General features: G+C 39.3%; 1 protein-coding gene across 6 annotated transcripts in view; it reads left to right on the top strand.

The window, feature by feature from the left end:
• The window catches only part of CEP135 (centrosomal protein 135), a 108,861-nt gene that overhangs the window by 82,832 nt on the left and 10,214 nt on the right, over positions 1-15,815 (top strand). For 3 of the 6 annotated variants that reach the window (XM_073341982.1, XM_073341978.1, XM_073341979.1), the window contains 5 exons: positions 1,919-2,104; positions 4,802-5,011; positions 5,896-6,098; positions 9,428-9,595; positions 12,663-12,809. In XM_073341982.1, coding sequence (XP_073198083.1) covers positions 1,919-2,104; positions 4,802-5,011; positions 5,896-6,098; positions 9,428-9,595; positions 12,663-12,809 — 914 coding nt within the window. The remainder of the gene's footprint in view (positions 1-1,918; positions 2,105-4,801; positions 5,012-5,895; positions 6,099-9,427; positions 9,596-12,662; positions 12,810-15,815) is intronic. The other 3 variants (XM_073341980.1, XM_073341981.1, XM_073341984.1) reach the window with 2 other exon arrangements.

Genomic DNA, 15,815 nt, shown 5'->3' with positions numbered 1-15,815 from the left:
TGCTGGTAATAGCCCATCCAAAGTGACCACTCTCTTCACAATGTGCATGATAATCAAGGTGGGCCATTTCCTGCACAAATCCAGGTTCTCTCACCCCCTCACCCCGCTCCAAAAACCACACACACAAACTCACTATCCTGCCGCACACATTTTACAAGGACAATACAGCAAATAATGAGTTTTCAAATGATACCTTACACAATATGCTTTGTACAAAATTTAACATGGTCTTGTAAAAGGGTGAACATAGGGTACAGACTGTCACAACACCCTAAATTAAAGAAACCACATGTTAGTCAAGCACTCAAAAGCAGAAATGCTGAGCACTCACAGCTGCAACTGAAACCAATAGGCGCTGTGCTTTGAACACAAAGTTCTATATAATACTAAATTCTCTGAAAAATCAGGTCCTAGTCATCTCAAATTGGGCACCCAAAATTACTGGACACTTTTGAACTTAATCTCTGTTATTCAGCTCCCCATCTGTAAAATGGATTATACCACCCCGTTATCTCACAGGTATGTTGTGAAAATAAATTAATTTTGCCAAGTATTTAGATACTCTAGTAATAAGTGCCATAGAAATGCCTGAGGAGAAATTAATAATCCTGTCTTCATAATAGTTTTCAAATAGTGCCTAATAAACAAGGCATGAGTGTATTGACCAATCTGGATAAAACAAAATGTTGAATAGCTGCTCACTAAGCACCATCCATTTTGTGGATTGAATGAGGCAGGTTTCCTATGGAGAAAAAAACTGTATGCGATTATATAGTCAGAGGCTGTTTTATGTCAAATGCATACACACAAGGCTGCTGAATAAGGTTGCACAGGCAACCTTAATTCTAGCATTTCCTGACTTTTGGATGTTGGACTTTGAAACCTTAAGAATATTTGTTAAAAGTAGGGATTTTTTATGTGAAATATATACTTGTACTGTGCCTACCACAAGGGGGCCTCAGTCCTGACTGGAACCTTTAGGCACTGTTGTAATACAAAATAGTAGTATCAAGAAAGTGTAATGGAAGAAGCTCCAAAGATGGAGCTCTATAGAACTTCCATCAAGAGAAGAGAAGAGTATTTGCTGAAAGAGATGCCAAAGGAATGATTAGAGAGGTAGGAGTGGAATCAGGAGAGAACAGAGTCATGAAAAGCAAGGGAGGATAAAATTTTAATAAGCAGGATGTGGTTGAAGTAGCTGAAAGGTCAAAGAAAAAATATGGATACAAACCCAGAGATGTAGCTAGGAAGAAGTTGTTAGAGACCTTGGTGATTGGAAAGAAATATGATCCTTTTTGATAGCACCCTTAGATGAAAAAAAAAAAAGAACAGAGTACTGAGAGAAGGATAAAGTAATCCAAATTTGAGTATTTATTGTAGTGACTGAAAACTTTAAAGCTAGAAGAGCTAATAAAATGAGCTAATAGGCCGGGCTGATGGTCTTTTAGGGATATCTTTGCCAGATACACTGCAGCTTTGGTAGAAATGATAATAGCAACATAGCTTTGATATTGAGAATGGCAAGAAATTCCTACCTTAAGAGGTAAAATATGAGGTAAAAAATACTGTTAATGTATTTTTGTGGTGTCCTTGACAGGTTTGTATCATCAAACAAGTGTCTATTCTGTTAATTGCTTAAAAATCCCACTTCTAATATAAACTGAGTTGGGCTGCTGTATCTGCGATACATTTGCTGCTTGGCACTTGCAAAAGGAATAAAGCTATGTACTCTGTCCAGGGAGAGAGAAAGATGAACGCCTACTGGGTTAGGGATATGACGAAGGCCACTCCCTTCCTCTGAAGTAGTGTAACAGAAGCGACTTCCAGACACAAAGAATGTTAAATGACTGGAAGGTACAAGGCACTTGTTGTGGTGACACACAGTTTATTATAGAGTGATTAATTTTATTTCAACTAGGAACAAGAAAATCAAGATTTGTTAGAGAAGTTCCGAACACTCCACAGCCAAGCTGAGGACTGGGAAGTCAAGGCCCATCAAGCTGAGGGAGAAAGCAGCTCAATACGTCTTGAACTCCTCTCTGTAGATACCGATAGAAGACATCTTCGAGAGAGAGTGGAACTTTTAGAAAAAGAAATTCAAGAGGTAATAACCAATACTCCCCAATAAAATTGAATCCTATCAAGGAAAACAGTTTATACTTAATTGCTTTTTTTGTTTGTTTTTAAATAAAAGATAAGGAACATTTTCTATGCTTGCATGGAAATTAACTTCTATCCTTGAATGTTTTGAAGGCAGACACAGAATATTTGAAATGGTAACTGCAATTCTGGCTAGAGTAGTATCATTTTTCTTCTGCTTAACTCACTGCTGATGCCACAGCGATAGATTTTCAGTGGTTAGGGGGGAAAAAAGATTGTTTGCCTGTATGTAAGAGCCTTTTAGGTTACCTGTCCATAAAATAGGTGTGATATTTGCCTGCAGTATTTCACAAGGGCGTGATTAATTATTTGTTCACAGTGCATTGAGTTCCTTGACTGAAAGGCTCCATGTGATAATCATAGAGGCAGTAGTGGTGGTGGTGTTGATATCTTAGTAGTACCTAGTAGCCAAAGTCAAAGATCAATGCCCCCTTTGTGCAAGATGCTGCAGAGAAATGCAAACCAGTATTAGCACACTGTAATGCTATACTATTGTTACTTAAATCTCTGAACATACTCAATGGACCCTGTCTGAAATTACCATTTATTTTACATAAATCAGAGAAGTTGAAGAAGTTTTTGTGTTGTGGTTAGGGACTGGAGTTGATGTGGAATCTAGTGAATAGATTGAGGTTTTGAATGAGGCAATACCTTTGTCCTCTGAATCAGAGTTTGATTTTGTAGCTGAGCAGTTGTAAGGCAGCATGGACAACCACTATTTCATATGAAATAGAGCACTGAAGTATACTTGCATGTAAACAGCAACAGGATATGGCTGAATAGGAACAGCAATTTTGGAAGCAGAAAACATAGTTCTTTAGAAAACAAATGTACAAGATTATTCTATTAAATCTACAATACTAAGAACAGTAAGACTACAATGTGTATCTATTTTTTGAAGTATTTGAAAGATCCTTGATGGTTAATTGTGATTAGTTGATGGTGAAATGTCTGTAGCATTTTGTTTCCTCTGTTCTTTTTCTGAGGTTACTCACACCACTCTCCCCACCTACCCAGTGTATATGGATGGGAAGGTTTGGGAATGGGTGAAACCTTGGCTCCAGTCACCTAATGTACTAGCCAGTGCAGCTGTGCTGGTATGCCTGAGGGCATTTGCTGCAACAGGTATAACTCTGGCCCAGGGTACATCTGCACCCCTCTGGAGTAGGAAAGGCAGACTGTGGCACTTAGTCACCACTGACAGTAACTCCTCACTTAGTCGTCCCAGTTAATGTTGTTCCGTTATTAGGTCACTGACCTATTAGAGAACATACTCCTTTAAAGTCTTGCAACATTCCCTTATAATGTTGTTTGGCTCCCCGCCTCCGCCAGCCCAGTGCTCCGTGGCTGGAATGCCCAGCAGGCGGAGCAGGGCAAGCCCCCATGCCACAACCCCACTATGTCCCTGCCTCAACCAAGCTTCACAATCATCATTGGTAAGTACAGTATTCAATTGTTTGTTTAAAATTATTTAAAACTTATACTGTATATGTATATAATGTCTTTTGTCTGGCAGAAAAAAATTCCCTGGAACCTAACCCGCACTATTTACATTAATTCTTTTGGGGAAATTGGATTTGCTTAACATCGTTTCGCTTAAAGTTGCGTTTTTCAAGAACATAACTAGGACGTTAAGTGAGGAGTTACTGTACTTACTGGTCTACTCCTTGGAAAGCACTACAGATTGCTGCACCTTACACAGAGCTTAGGGCCAGCCACAGCTAAGCCATAAAATACTTGTAGCTCTGGTGCCTGGACTTCTATAAATAGTCGAAAGGAAAAACAGTAAAGGAACTGCATAGCAATTTTTCCTTCAGCAAAAATTCTATCCTCAGTTATTCCCAGGAAACTCCATTGCGTTTTTGGAGTTCTATGGGTAACTGGTAGAACTCTGCCATTAATGTCTGCATGGCGTAATGAAAAATCTTGCCCTTTGGAGTAACTGTTGTTAAGTAGAGCAGGTTTACATTCCTGTGGAGGAACTGTTTGGTAGAGCTTATATGAAGACTTCAAGATGGAGGAGCTAGATATTGCATGATCTCAGTAGATGTGAATAAATATTGCCACTATATCTTCCAATAATTCCATTTCACTACATGGGACAAAATGTTCTTGTGATATTTTTCAGAGTTAAGTATTAGTTCAAACATTTGATTCTTATAACAGCATATTAGGTTATTCCAGTTATATCAAATGAGGATTTCATATTTGAAGAAACAGTCTTTCTGAAGATCAAAAAGATTTTAACAGCCAAGCAGAGACAGGCCTCGTTTCTGTCTGACATTCTTAATTCATTGACAAGAGTGATAAGTTCAAGATTGGCAGTTGAGTAAAAGATGGAGTTCAGTCTTCAATTTTTAAGTTTTAATTTTCTTCTGAAACACCAATATAGTCTACTTCTGCATTTTGCTTAATATCTGTGTAGTCCTTCAAATGGTTGCAAAAGTTTCTGAGAAACCTGGTTTTTAGGGTTGTTGGTTTTTTTAAACCATGATTTAGAAGAAAAAAAAAAGTAAGGTAGTCTAAAGTTCAGTTTAGAGCTCGGGGAAAAGATACTTAAATGTATGTAACTTTGTTATGCAACTTTTAACACTGGGGAAAAAAAATCATGACCTCTTAACTGTTGTCTGTTTTCATTTAGCATATCAGTGCACACCAAGCATATGAATCTCAGCTCTCTTCAATTACAAAAAATATGTCTAGATTGGAAGAGGATCTCAAATACGAACAAGAAGAAAAGTCTTCTGTATTAGCTGACCTGGCTTCTGTGAGGGAACTGTGCATGAAACTTGAGTCTAGCAAAGAACATTTTTCACGCCAGCTAACATCCAAAAACCTGGATTATGAAAGGGTAAGAAGCAACGACTAATATAGCTCTTGTTATAGCACAGATACACAATTTGATTTCCTTACTTGGGGGAGCTCTAATTCTCCCCCCCCCCACTAGTAATCATTTCTGACATGCACATATGCTTCACTGGGGCTCCTTTAGAATAGGAAATAAGTGTGTGTGTGCGCACGCACACATGCATATAACAAACAGATGCGTGTTAGTCCACTAATTCTTGATATATTGTACAATCTTTAAATTTTCTACTGAGTATTAACCTACTATACATTTTATTTAGATCATGATGGTTTGTTTTTATGTCTATTAAAGTGACTAATTTTAATAATTAATATAATGTATCTAATTCTGAAGTTACATGACAAATAAAAAACCCTCAGGTTAAAAATGGTGACACTAGCAGAGTTAAGATTAAGTTTAAAATAATCATGTGTTGAACATACCCTTATGGTTAAGGCATTTTAATGTTTGTGGGTCCAGATTTATTCCTTTTTGTATTGTCACTACAAGGCACAAGATTGTTTGGGTGCCTTAACTGAATGTTTCCATCTTAACCATTTAGATTTCTTATACATTTAATCTTAATTCTGAATTTCCTGGGTCCCTAAGGCTTATTTTAGGGATTATGAAAACATTCCTGTAATGTGTTTTTTCTAAACCCTTACATTAAAATTGATATGTATTTTTACTTTTAACTCCCATTTTAATATAATTTCTTGTCTGTTAAAAAAATTTTATAAACTGTAAATTAGTCTTTTTCAGAGAGAATATGAGAACTGTACACACACGTATCTATGTGTATCTGTTTTGTAAAATACTACATAAATAGTGAACATTAAATGTAAGGCTAGTAACAAATTTACTGTAGTAATTGTTTTATACCATAGGTTCTGGCTGAATTAGAAGATATAAAGTCTGAAGCAGAGCTTTTAAAAAAGCAATTGTCCAGCGAACGACTTACTATTCAGAATCTTGAAACGCTGCTGGCTACTAGCAGAGACAAAGAGTTTCAGAATCATTTAAAATCCCATGAGAAAGATTCAGAAATTCAATTACTTAAAGACAAACTAACACTTGCAGAGAGCAAACTGTAAGTTCTAAAACAGACAACTACATTTCTTCCAATATTTTTTCATTTTTTATTTTATTTGTATTTTGATTGTGAAAAATCTTTAAACTGTATAAAACAACTTATTTACATAATCAAACCCCCCACGCTTGGTCAAAAGATTGTTTCTGAGAGAATCATTGTTTGTGTGTTCAAATCTTCCATAAGAGCCCCAAACTCTCAAGGACTCTTGACGTGGGCTTCCATCCTCTCAGTTACTATTATAAGAAGCATTTCAGCTACAGGAAAGAAACTTTCTCAGTCAGATTAGGTTTATCTTGATAACCTTGATAAACAATGGTGTGGATTGCACTCTCAGCAAATTTGCGGATGATACTAAACTGGGAGGAGTGGTAGATACGCTGGAGGGGAGGGATAGGATACAGAAGGACCTAGACAAATTGGAGGATTGGGCCAAAAGAAATCTGATGAGGTTCAATAAGGATAAGTGCAGGGTCCTGCACTTAGGACGGAAGAACCCAATGCACAGCTACAGACTAGGGACCGAATGGCTAGGCAGCAGTTCTGCGGAAAAGGACCTAGGGGTGACAGTGGACGAGAAGCTGGATATGAGTCAGCAGTGTGCCCTTGTTGCCAAGAAGGCCAATGGCATTTTGGGATGTATAAGCAGGGGCATAGCGAGCAGATCGAGGGACGTGATCGTTCCCCTCTATTCGACATTGGTGAGGCCTCATCTGGAGTACTGTGTCCAGTTTTGGGCCCCACACTTCAAGAAGGATGTGGATAAATTGGAGAGAGTCCAGCGAAGGGCAACAAAAATGATTAGGGGTCTGGAACACATGAGTTATGAGGAGAGGCTGAGGGAGCTGGGATTGTTTAGCCTGCAGAAGAGAAGAATGAGGGGGGATTTGATAGCTGCTTTCAACTACCTGAAAGGGGGTTCCAAAGAGGATGGCTCTAGACTGTTCTCAATGGTAGCAGATGACAGAACGAGGAGTAATGGTCTCAAGTTGCAGTGGGGGAGGTTTAGATTGGATATTAGGAAAAACTTTTTCACTAAGAGGGTGGTGAAACACTGGAATGCGTTACCTAGGGAGGTGGTAGAATCTCCTTCCTTAGAGGTTTTTAAGGTCAGGCTTGACAAAGCCCTGGCTGGGATGATTTAACTGGGAATTGGTCCTGCTTTGAGCAGGGGGTTGGACTAGCTGACCTTCTGGGGTCCCTTCCAACCCTGATATTCTATGATTCTATGATCTGTTTCAGGAAATGAAGTTAGGGAAAAATACTAGGGCTATCGATTAATCGCAGTTAACTCATGCGATTAACTCAAAAAAATTAATCACGATTAATCGCAGTTTTAATTGCACTGTTAAATAATAGAATACCAATTGAAATTTTATTAAATATTTGAATGTTTTTCTACATTTTCATATATATTGTATTCTGTGTTATAAATGAAATCAAAGTGTATATTATTTTTGCTTACAAATATTTGCACTGTAAAAATCACAAACAAAAGAAATGGTATTTTTCAATTCACCTCATACAAATACTGTAGTGCAGTCTTTTTGTTGTGAAAGTGTAACTTACAAATATAGATTTTTGTTGTTGTTACATGACCGCACTCAAAAACAAAACAATGTAAAACTTTAGAGCCTACAAGTCCACTCAGTCCTACTTCTTGTTCAGCCAATCACTAACACAAACAAGTTTGTTTACATTTAAGGGAGATAATGCTGCCCTCTTCTTATTTACAGTGCAACCAGAAAGTGAGAAAAGGCATTTGCATGGCACTTTTGTAGCCGGTATTGCAAGGTATTTACATACCAGATATGCTAAACATTCGTATGCCCCTTCATGCTTCGGCCACCATTCCAGAGGACATGCTTTCATGCTGATAACGCTTGTTAAAAAATAAGCATTAATTAAATTTCTGACTGAACTCCTTGGGGCAGAATTGTATGTCCCCTGCTCTGTTTTACCCGAATTCTGCCATATTTTTCCTTTTATAGCAGTCTCGGATGATGACCCAGCACTTGTCATTCATTTTAAGAACACTTTCACTACAGATTTGACAAAATGCAAAGAAGGTACCAATGTGAGATTTCTAAAGATAGCTATAGCACTCGACCCAAGGTTTAAAATCTGAAGTGCCTTCCAAAATCTGAGAGGGACGAGCTGTGGAGCTTGCTTTCAGAAGTCTTAAAAGAGCAATACTCTGATACGGAAACTACAGAACCTGAACCACCAAAAAAGAATATCAACCTGCTGGTGGCATCTGACTCAGATAATGAAAATGAACATGTGTTGGTCCGCACTACTTTGGATTGTTATTGAGCAGAATCTGTCATCAGCATGGATGCATGTCCCCTGGAATGGTGTTTGAAGCATGAAGGGACATTTGAATCTTTAGCGCATCTGGCACGTAAATATTTTGCAACACCAGCTAAAACAGTGCCATGAGAACACCTGTTCTCACTTTTAGGTGATGTTGTAAACAAGAAGAGGGCATCATTATCTCCTGCAAATTGTAACCAACCTTATTTGTCTGAGCGATTGGCTGAACAAGAAGTAGGAGTGAGTGGACTTGCATGCTCTAAAATTTTACATTTTTATTTTTCAGTGCAGGTTTTTTTGTACATAATTCTACATTTGTAAGTTCAAATTTCATGATAAAGAGATGGCACTACAGTACTTGTATGAGGTGAATTAAAAAATACAATTATTTTGTTTTTTATAGTGCAAATATTTGTAACAAAATAAATATAAAGTGAGCACTGTTCACTTTGTATTCTATGTTGCAATTTAAATTAATATATTTGAAAATGTAGAAAACATCAAAAAATATTTTTAAAAAATGGTATTCTATTGTTTAAAAAAATTAATCACAATTAATCATGTTGTTAATCACTTGACAGCCCTAACATAACTACTAAAAAAAAAAAGGAAAGAAGCATTTTTCTTCTGCATAGTAAAGCTTCAAAGCTGTATTAAGTCAATGTTCAGTTGTAAACTTTTGAAAGAACAACTATAACATTATGTTCAGAGTTACAAACATTTCAAAGTTAGAAACCACCTCAGAGGCATTCGTAACTCTGAGGTTCTACTGTATTTTTTTATCTATAAAGGAATATGATGCACTGTAGTATGAATTTATTGAAGGACTTCCAAGTTCACACTTTTGTCTTTCCCAGGTTAGCTTCATCCAGTAAATTGTCATTGTATTTATTCAATTCTTCCCAACACTTCTGATTCTCACTCTGTTATTTTGAGCTATTTGAAGTAACAACTCCTCTTACTTCATTTTTTGGTTTGCCTTGTTCATTTCTGTTTTTCCTAATTCCTCTAAGATACCAGCTGAAAGCGTGCAACAATTTAAGAAAATTCTTTGTTACTTCTCATGATATTTTTAGAACCAGTCATAATAGAGAAGTTTCCATGCTTCGAAGTAAAGTTGCACAGCTGCAGACGGATTATGATGTTTTAAAAAGGCAACTGACAACTGAACGATTTGAACGGTAAGCACCTGTGTTGTTTTTGTTTCAGTGGGGTGATCCTCCTTTCCCATCATTAAGGTAGCTGCTAATGCAATACCGTGTGTTTTGAAAATAGCTTTCCTAATAATTTTGTCAAGGTTTACCATAACTCAGTTTTCACACAAGCATTCCCTTGTTAGTCCAAAGACCTCTTGGTGTTGATTACATTCAGAATACCAATACAAGAATATATACCCTCATATTTTATATCCTAGCAACAATATAGTTATAAAGCATTGGCCAAAATTCTTACAATTGGATCAAGCCCAGGAGACACCTTCCCATCATGTTTTGATTCCCGTGAAAACTCTGACAAAGAACCCCAAGAAAACCTTGCTTTTGTATGTACTGTAACAAACAAGTGATGTTATTGCTGGGTATCAGATCTTAGCTAAAGCCAAATGAAACAGCATAAGGCTGAGCCCTGTTGTCTGCCCCTGTCAAGACAAGAGTAATGGCTGGACCTCTTTTATCAAGGTTTTCTTACCTCATTTTGTCCCTAACTACTCACTAAGCATTTCTTTGTAATAAAGTAAACAAATCAACAGTTACCTGCATCTGGTATCCAATGAGCTCAGTGGTTCTCTTATTTGTGTCTGTAGTAGTTTACATGCCCCTCGCCCGCCTGCCACACAAGTGCATATGCTAATTTTTAAAAAAATCAACATGCAACTCTCACTAAATATTAAAAACAGCAAGGCATTGATTGAAACAGAGCCAACAATCCATTGTAATAACAGCAAAAGCAAAACTGCAATTGTGCTCGATGCTTACAATTAAATGTGCACACTTGCGTTGTAGCAAACGGATTAATGTACAGAGGGCAACAATTTTGTATAATGCCATGCAAGTTTAACAGAAATCCGTCAAAAGGCACAGTGCCATCCTGGGACCTGGTATGTCTGGAGGAATCAGCTGTGCTAGTTATTCATTGATCTGGGTAAAATGTGCACAGTAAGTTGTTTTTTTGTTTTTTTCCTAAAGCTTCTCACGCTCCCCCAGAATACATTCCGTGCCCTCCTCCCAAGGGAGCATGCCCCCCAGTTTGAAAACCTCTGAATTAGCTGTACTTTCTTTATTTCTGTTACCACAACCCAAACCTTAAATAAGATCATGCTAATATTTTAACAGTTGCTACAAGTTTAACACAATCCCTGTCTCATGATCTTATTCTTTTTGGTCACATGCTTTGGGCCTAACCCGTTCTAACACCAAAACTCAATTTAAAATCATAATACACCCAGGTCCAATGTAGGCCTATATTCCCACACCATAGTTGCAGCTTGGATATTGGCGCAAGTGATGTCATTTTCTGTCCTCTTCAGTGCCGTCTGAGGTCTAAAAGAACATTCTCAACTACAAAGTTGGGGGATGGGGTGTTTGGGTTTTTTTAATGTTACAAGTAGTTTCAGGTACCATACCTAGTTCTTACCTACGCGCCTCCAGCTTCCATCTAGGAGACACTACACAATCCATTGTCTATAGCCAAGCTCTAAGATACAACCACATTTGCTCTAATCACTCAGACAGAGACAAACACCTACAAGATCTCTATCAAGCATTCTTAAAACTACAATATCCACCTGCTGAAGTGAAAAAACAGATTGACAGAGCCAGAAGAGTACCCAGAAGTCACCTACTACAGGACAGGCCCAACAAAGAAAGTAGCCGAACGCCACTAGCTGTCACCTTCAGCCCCCAACTAAAACCTCTCCAGCGCATCATCAAAGATTTACAACCTATCCTGAAAAATGATCCCTCACTCTCACAGATCTTGGGAGACAGACCAGTCCTTGCTTACAGACAGCCCCCCAACCTGAAGCAAATACTCTCCAGCAACCAAACACCACACAACAAAAACACTAACCCAGGAACCTATCCTTGCAACAAAGCCCGATGACAACTCTGTCCACATATTTATTCAAGTGACACCATCATAGGAACTAATCACATTAGCCACATCATCAGCAGCTCGTTCACCTGCACATCTACCAATGTGATATATGGCATCATGTGCCAGCAATGCCCCTCTGCCATGTACATTGGCCAAACTGGACAGTCTCTATGCAAAAGAATAAATGGAAACAAATCTGACATCAGGAATCATAACATTCAAACACTGGTAGGAGTACATTTCAACCTCTCTGGCCACTCAGTAACAGATTTAAAGGTGGCAATTTTGGAATAGAAAAGCTTCAAAAACAGACTCCAACGAGAAATTCCTCAGCTTGAATTAATATGCAAACTAGATATCATTAACTTGGGTTTGAAAGAGACTGGGAGTGGCTGGGTCATTACACATATTGAATCTATTTCCCCATGTTAAGTATCCTCATACCCTCTTGTCAACTGTCTAAATGGGCCATCTTGATTATCACTACAAAATTTTTTTCTCCTGCTGACAATAGCTCATCTTAATTAATTAGCCTCTTACTCCACCTTTTCATGTTCTCTCTCTCTCTCTGTGTGTATTTATCTTCTTACTATATGTTCCATTCTATGCATCCAGTGAAGTGGCCTGTAGCCCACGAAAGCTTATGCTCAAATAAATGTGTTAGTCTCTAAGGTGCACCAAGTACTCCTGTTCTTTATACCTAGTTCTGAAACTCCTGGTAGATCCAGTGGATTTACAGTCGCATTTTAAAGTAATTTTTTCCTCACCTCTTGAGGTATGGGAGACCCATACAAAAAACAAATATACGGAGTTTACAGAAGAACAAGACTGACTACACGAAGTGTTGTCAAATTCACAAAGTAAACAAACTGAAAAAGTAGAGAATTTTTTTCTAACCTTTTATCATATCCTTAAATGTTAAAAGTAACAATTAATTTTAAAAAGCGAACTGTGTCCCTTAAATATAATTGAGACATTTTTATTTAAAATGTGTATATGATATCCAATTAAATTATCACCTTTCATTTTCTTTTATCGTCTAATAATTTCTACAGAGAAATATTATGATGTGGTGGAATATGAATGCTAATAGTGGTAATAAAGATAAAAGTGCATACAAATTAGTGTTTAATAAAATTTTTGTCTACTTGGTAGAGAGCGCGCAATTCAGGAAATGCGTCGACATGGTCTGTCCACATCTTCTGTACATACCTCATCTCCACTTAGTTCAACAATGAGATCTCCTTCCCATTCTCCAGAGCATGCAATTGTAAGAACAACCGATCGAGCAGCAGCAGAAAAGTAAGTAATTTGTTGATTTTTGTCAAGATTAAGTGTTCACAGAAGAATTAAATACAGCTGTTTTTAGATTGAAATGGGGGGCAGGAAATCAGCATTTTATGTTTTGGTGCATATGAAATATTTAAACACTCAAATGATAGTTACACTCTTATAGTGTTTTAAACAAAATAAATAGTATTGACTGAAAACATGAAATGCTAGTTATTCTCCAAAAGCAGAGTATTACAATGGATTCCTGCTCCTGGAATTTTGCTTATAGAACAGGACTGCCATATACATCCATAGATTTAAAATTCTAAAACCATTAAACCTCTTCACCAGTAAGGGGGAGCTGGGGCATGTCTGTGCCGCTGAGCTGATACAGTAACTCCTCACTTAAAGTCTTCCCGGTTAACATTGTTTCGTTGTTACGTTGCTGATCAGTTAGGGAACATGCTCTTTTAAAGTTTTGCAATGCTCCCTTATAACATCATAGAATCATAGAATATCATGGTTGGAAGGGACCTCAGGAGATCATCTAGTCCAACCCCCTGCTCAAAGCAGGACCGATCCCCAATTAAATTATCCCAGCCAGGGCTTTGTCAAGCCTGACCTTAAAAACTTCTAAGGAAGGAGATTTCACCACCTCCCTAGGTACGCATTCCAGTGTTTCACCACCCTCCTAGTGAAAAAGTTTTTCCTAATATCCAACCTAAATCTCCCCCTTGTTCTGTCATCTGCTACCACTGAGAACAGTCTAGAGCCATCCTCTTTGGAACCCCCTTTCAGGTAGTTGAAAGTAGCTATCAAATCCCCCCTCGTTCTTCTCTTCCGCAGACTAAACATCCCCAGTTCCCTCAGCCTCTCCTCATAACTCATGTGTTCCAGTCCCCTAATCATTTTTGTTGCCCTCCGCTGGACTCTTTCCAATTTTTCCACATCCTTCTTGTAGTGTGGGGCCCAAAACTGGACACAGTACTCCAGATGAGGCCTCACCAGTGTTGAATAGAGGGGAACGATCACGTCCCTCTATCTGCTGGCAATGCCCCTACTTATACATCCCAAAATACCATTGGCCTTCTTGGCAACAAGGGCACACTGTTGACTCATATCCAGCTTCTCGTCCACTGTAACCCCTAGGTCCTTTTCTGCAGAACTGCTGCCGAGCCATTCAGTCCCTAGTCTGTACCGGTGCATGGGATTCTTCCGTCCTAAGTGCAGGACTCTGCACTTGTCCTTGTTGAACCTCATCAGATTTCTTTTGGCCCAATCCTCCAATTTGTCTAGGTCCCTCTGTATCCTATCCCTACCCTCCAGCGTATCTACCTGTCCTCCCAGTTTAGTGTCATCTGCAAACTTGCTGAGGGTGCAATCCACACCATCCTCCAGATCATTTATGAAGATATTGAACAAAACCAGCCCCAGGACCGACCCTTGGGGCACTCCACTTGATACCGGCTGCCAACTAGACATGGAGCCATTGATCACCAGCCGTTGAGTCCGACAATCTAGCCAGCTTTCTATCCACCTTATAGTCCATTCATCCAGCCCATACTTCTTTAACTTGCTGGCAAGAATACTGTGGGAGACAGTGTCAAAAGCTTTGCTAAAGTCAAGGAACAACACGTCCACTGCTTTCCCTTCATCCACAGAACCAGTTATCTTGTCATAGAAGGCAATTAGATTAGTCAGGCATGACTTGCCTTTGGTGAATCCATGTTGACTGTTCCTGATCACTTTCCTCTCTTCTAAGTGCTTCAGAATTGATTCCTTGAGGACCTGCTCCATGATTTTTCCAGGGACTGAGGTGAGGCTGACTGGCCTGTAGTTCCCAGGATCCTCCTTCTTCCCTTTTTTAAAGATGGACACTACATCGTTTGGCAGCCTCCTGCTTTGTCCACTGCTTGCAGGAAGAGCAGCCCCTTGGAGCTAGCTGGTGGGGGCTTGGAACCAGGGTGGACCGGCAGCCACCCTATCAGCTCCCCGCTCCCCTAAGTTCCCTGTCCGGCAGCCGCCCAGCAAGCTATCAGTTGCTGGCAGTTCAGCTGTCCCTCCCCCCACTGCCATGTGCTGCTCCTGCCCTCTGACTTGGAGCTGCTCCCTGGAGCCTCCTGCTTGCTGTGCGGAGGGTGGGAGAGAAGGGGGCTAATGTCAGGGTGTCCCCCTGCTCCCACACCCTGCTTACCCCATCTTCCATAGAGCAGGGGGGACACATGATAGGGCTCAAGACAGAGAGACCTTCCTGGCAGCAGCTGCCGTCTCAGCTTGATCTACTTAAAAAGGCAGTGTACTTAGAGTGGGGTCAGCATACATAAAGGAGCAATGCGCATCTCTCTCTCTCTCTCTGACACCGGTGTGTGTCTCTGTCTGCCATAGAATATCAAGGTTGGAAGGGACCTCAGGAGGTCATCTCGTCCAACCCCCTGCTCCATGCTGTCTCCCCTCCCTCCATTCGTGCTGCCTTGTAGAGTGTGAGGCTACATTAACAACAATGGGTTAACCCTTGAGGGCTCAGCTGATTGCTAGTTCATCATTTAGCAGTAAGGCATTCCCTGGGCAATATCCCACCCTCTGACTCCACCACCTCAACCAAACTTCACAATCATCATCGCTATGTACCACTATTAAATTGTTTGTTTAAAACTCGTACTGTCTGTGTGTGTGAGTGTATGTGTGTGTGTATATATATATATATATAAAAATATAGTCTTTTGTCTGGTGAAAAAAATTTCCCTGGAACCTAATCCCCTCGCCCCCTTTACATTAATTCTTATGGGGAAATTGGATTCATTTAACATTGTTTCGCTTAAAGTCGCGTTTTTCAGGAACAAGAAAAGGAGTACTTGTGGCACCTTAGAGACTAACCAATTTATTTGAGCATGAGCTTTCGTGAGCTACAGCTCACTTCATCGGATGCATAAAAGTGGAAAATGCAGTGAGGATATTTTTATACACACAGACCATGAAAAAATGGGTGTTTATCACTTCAAAAGGTTTTCTCTCCCCCCACCCCACTCTCCTGCTGGT

This window comes from Lepidochelys kempii, chromosome 4, assembly GCF_965140265.1.
Source record: "Lepidochelys kempii isolate rLepKem1 chromosome 4, rLepKem1.hap2, whole genome shotgun sequence".
NCBI lineage: Eukaryota > Metazoa > Chordata > Testudines > Cheloniidae > Lepidochelys > Lepidochelys kempii.
Note: the sequence above shows the minus strand (reverse complement) of the source record. Positions and strands in the feature narration are given on the sequence as shown.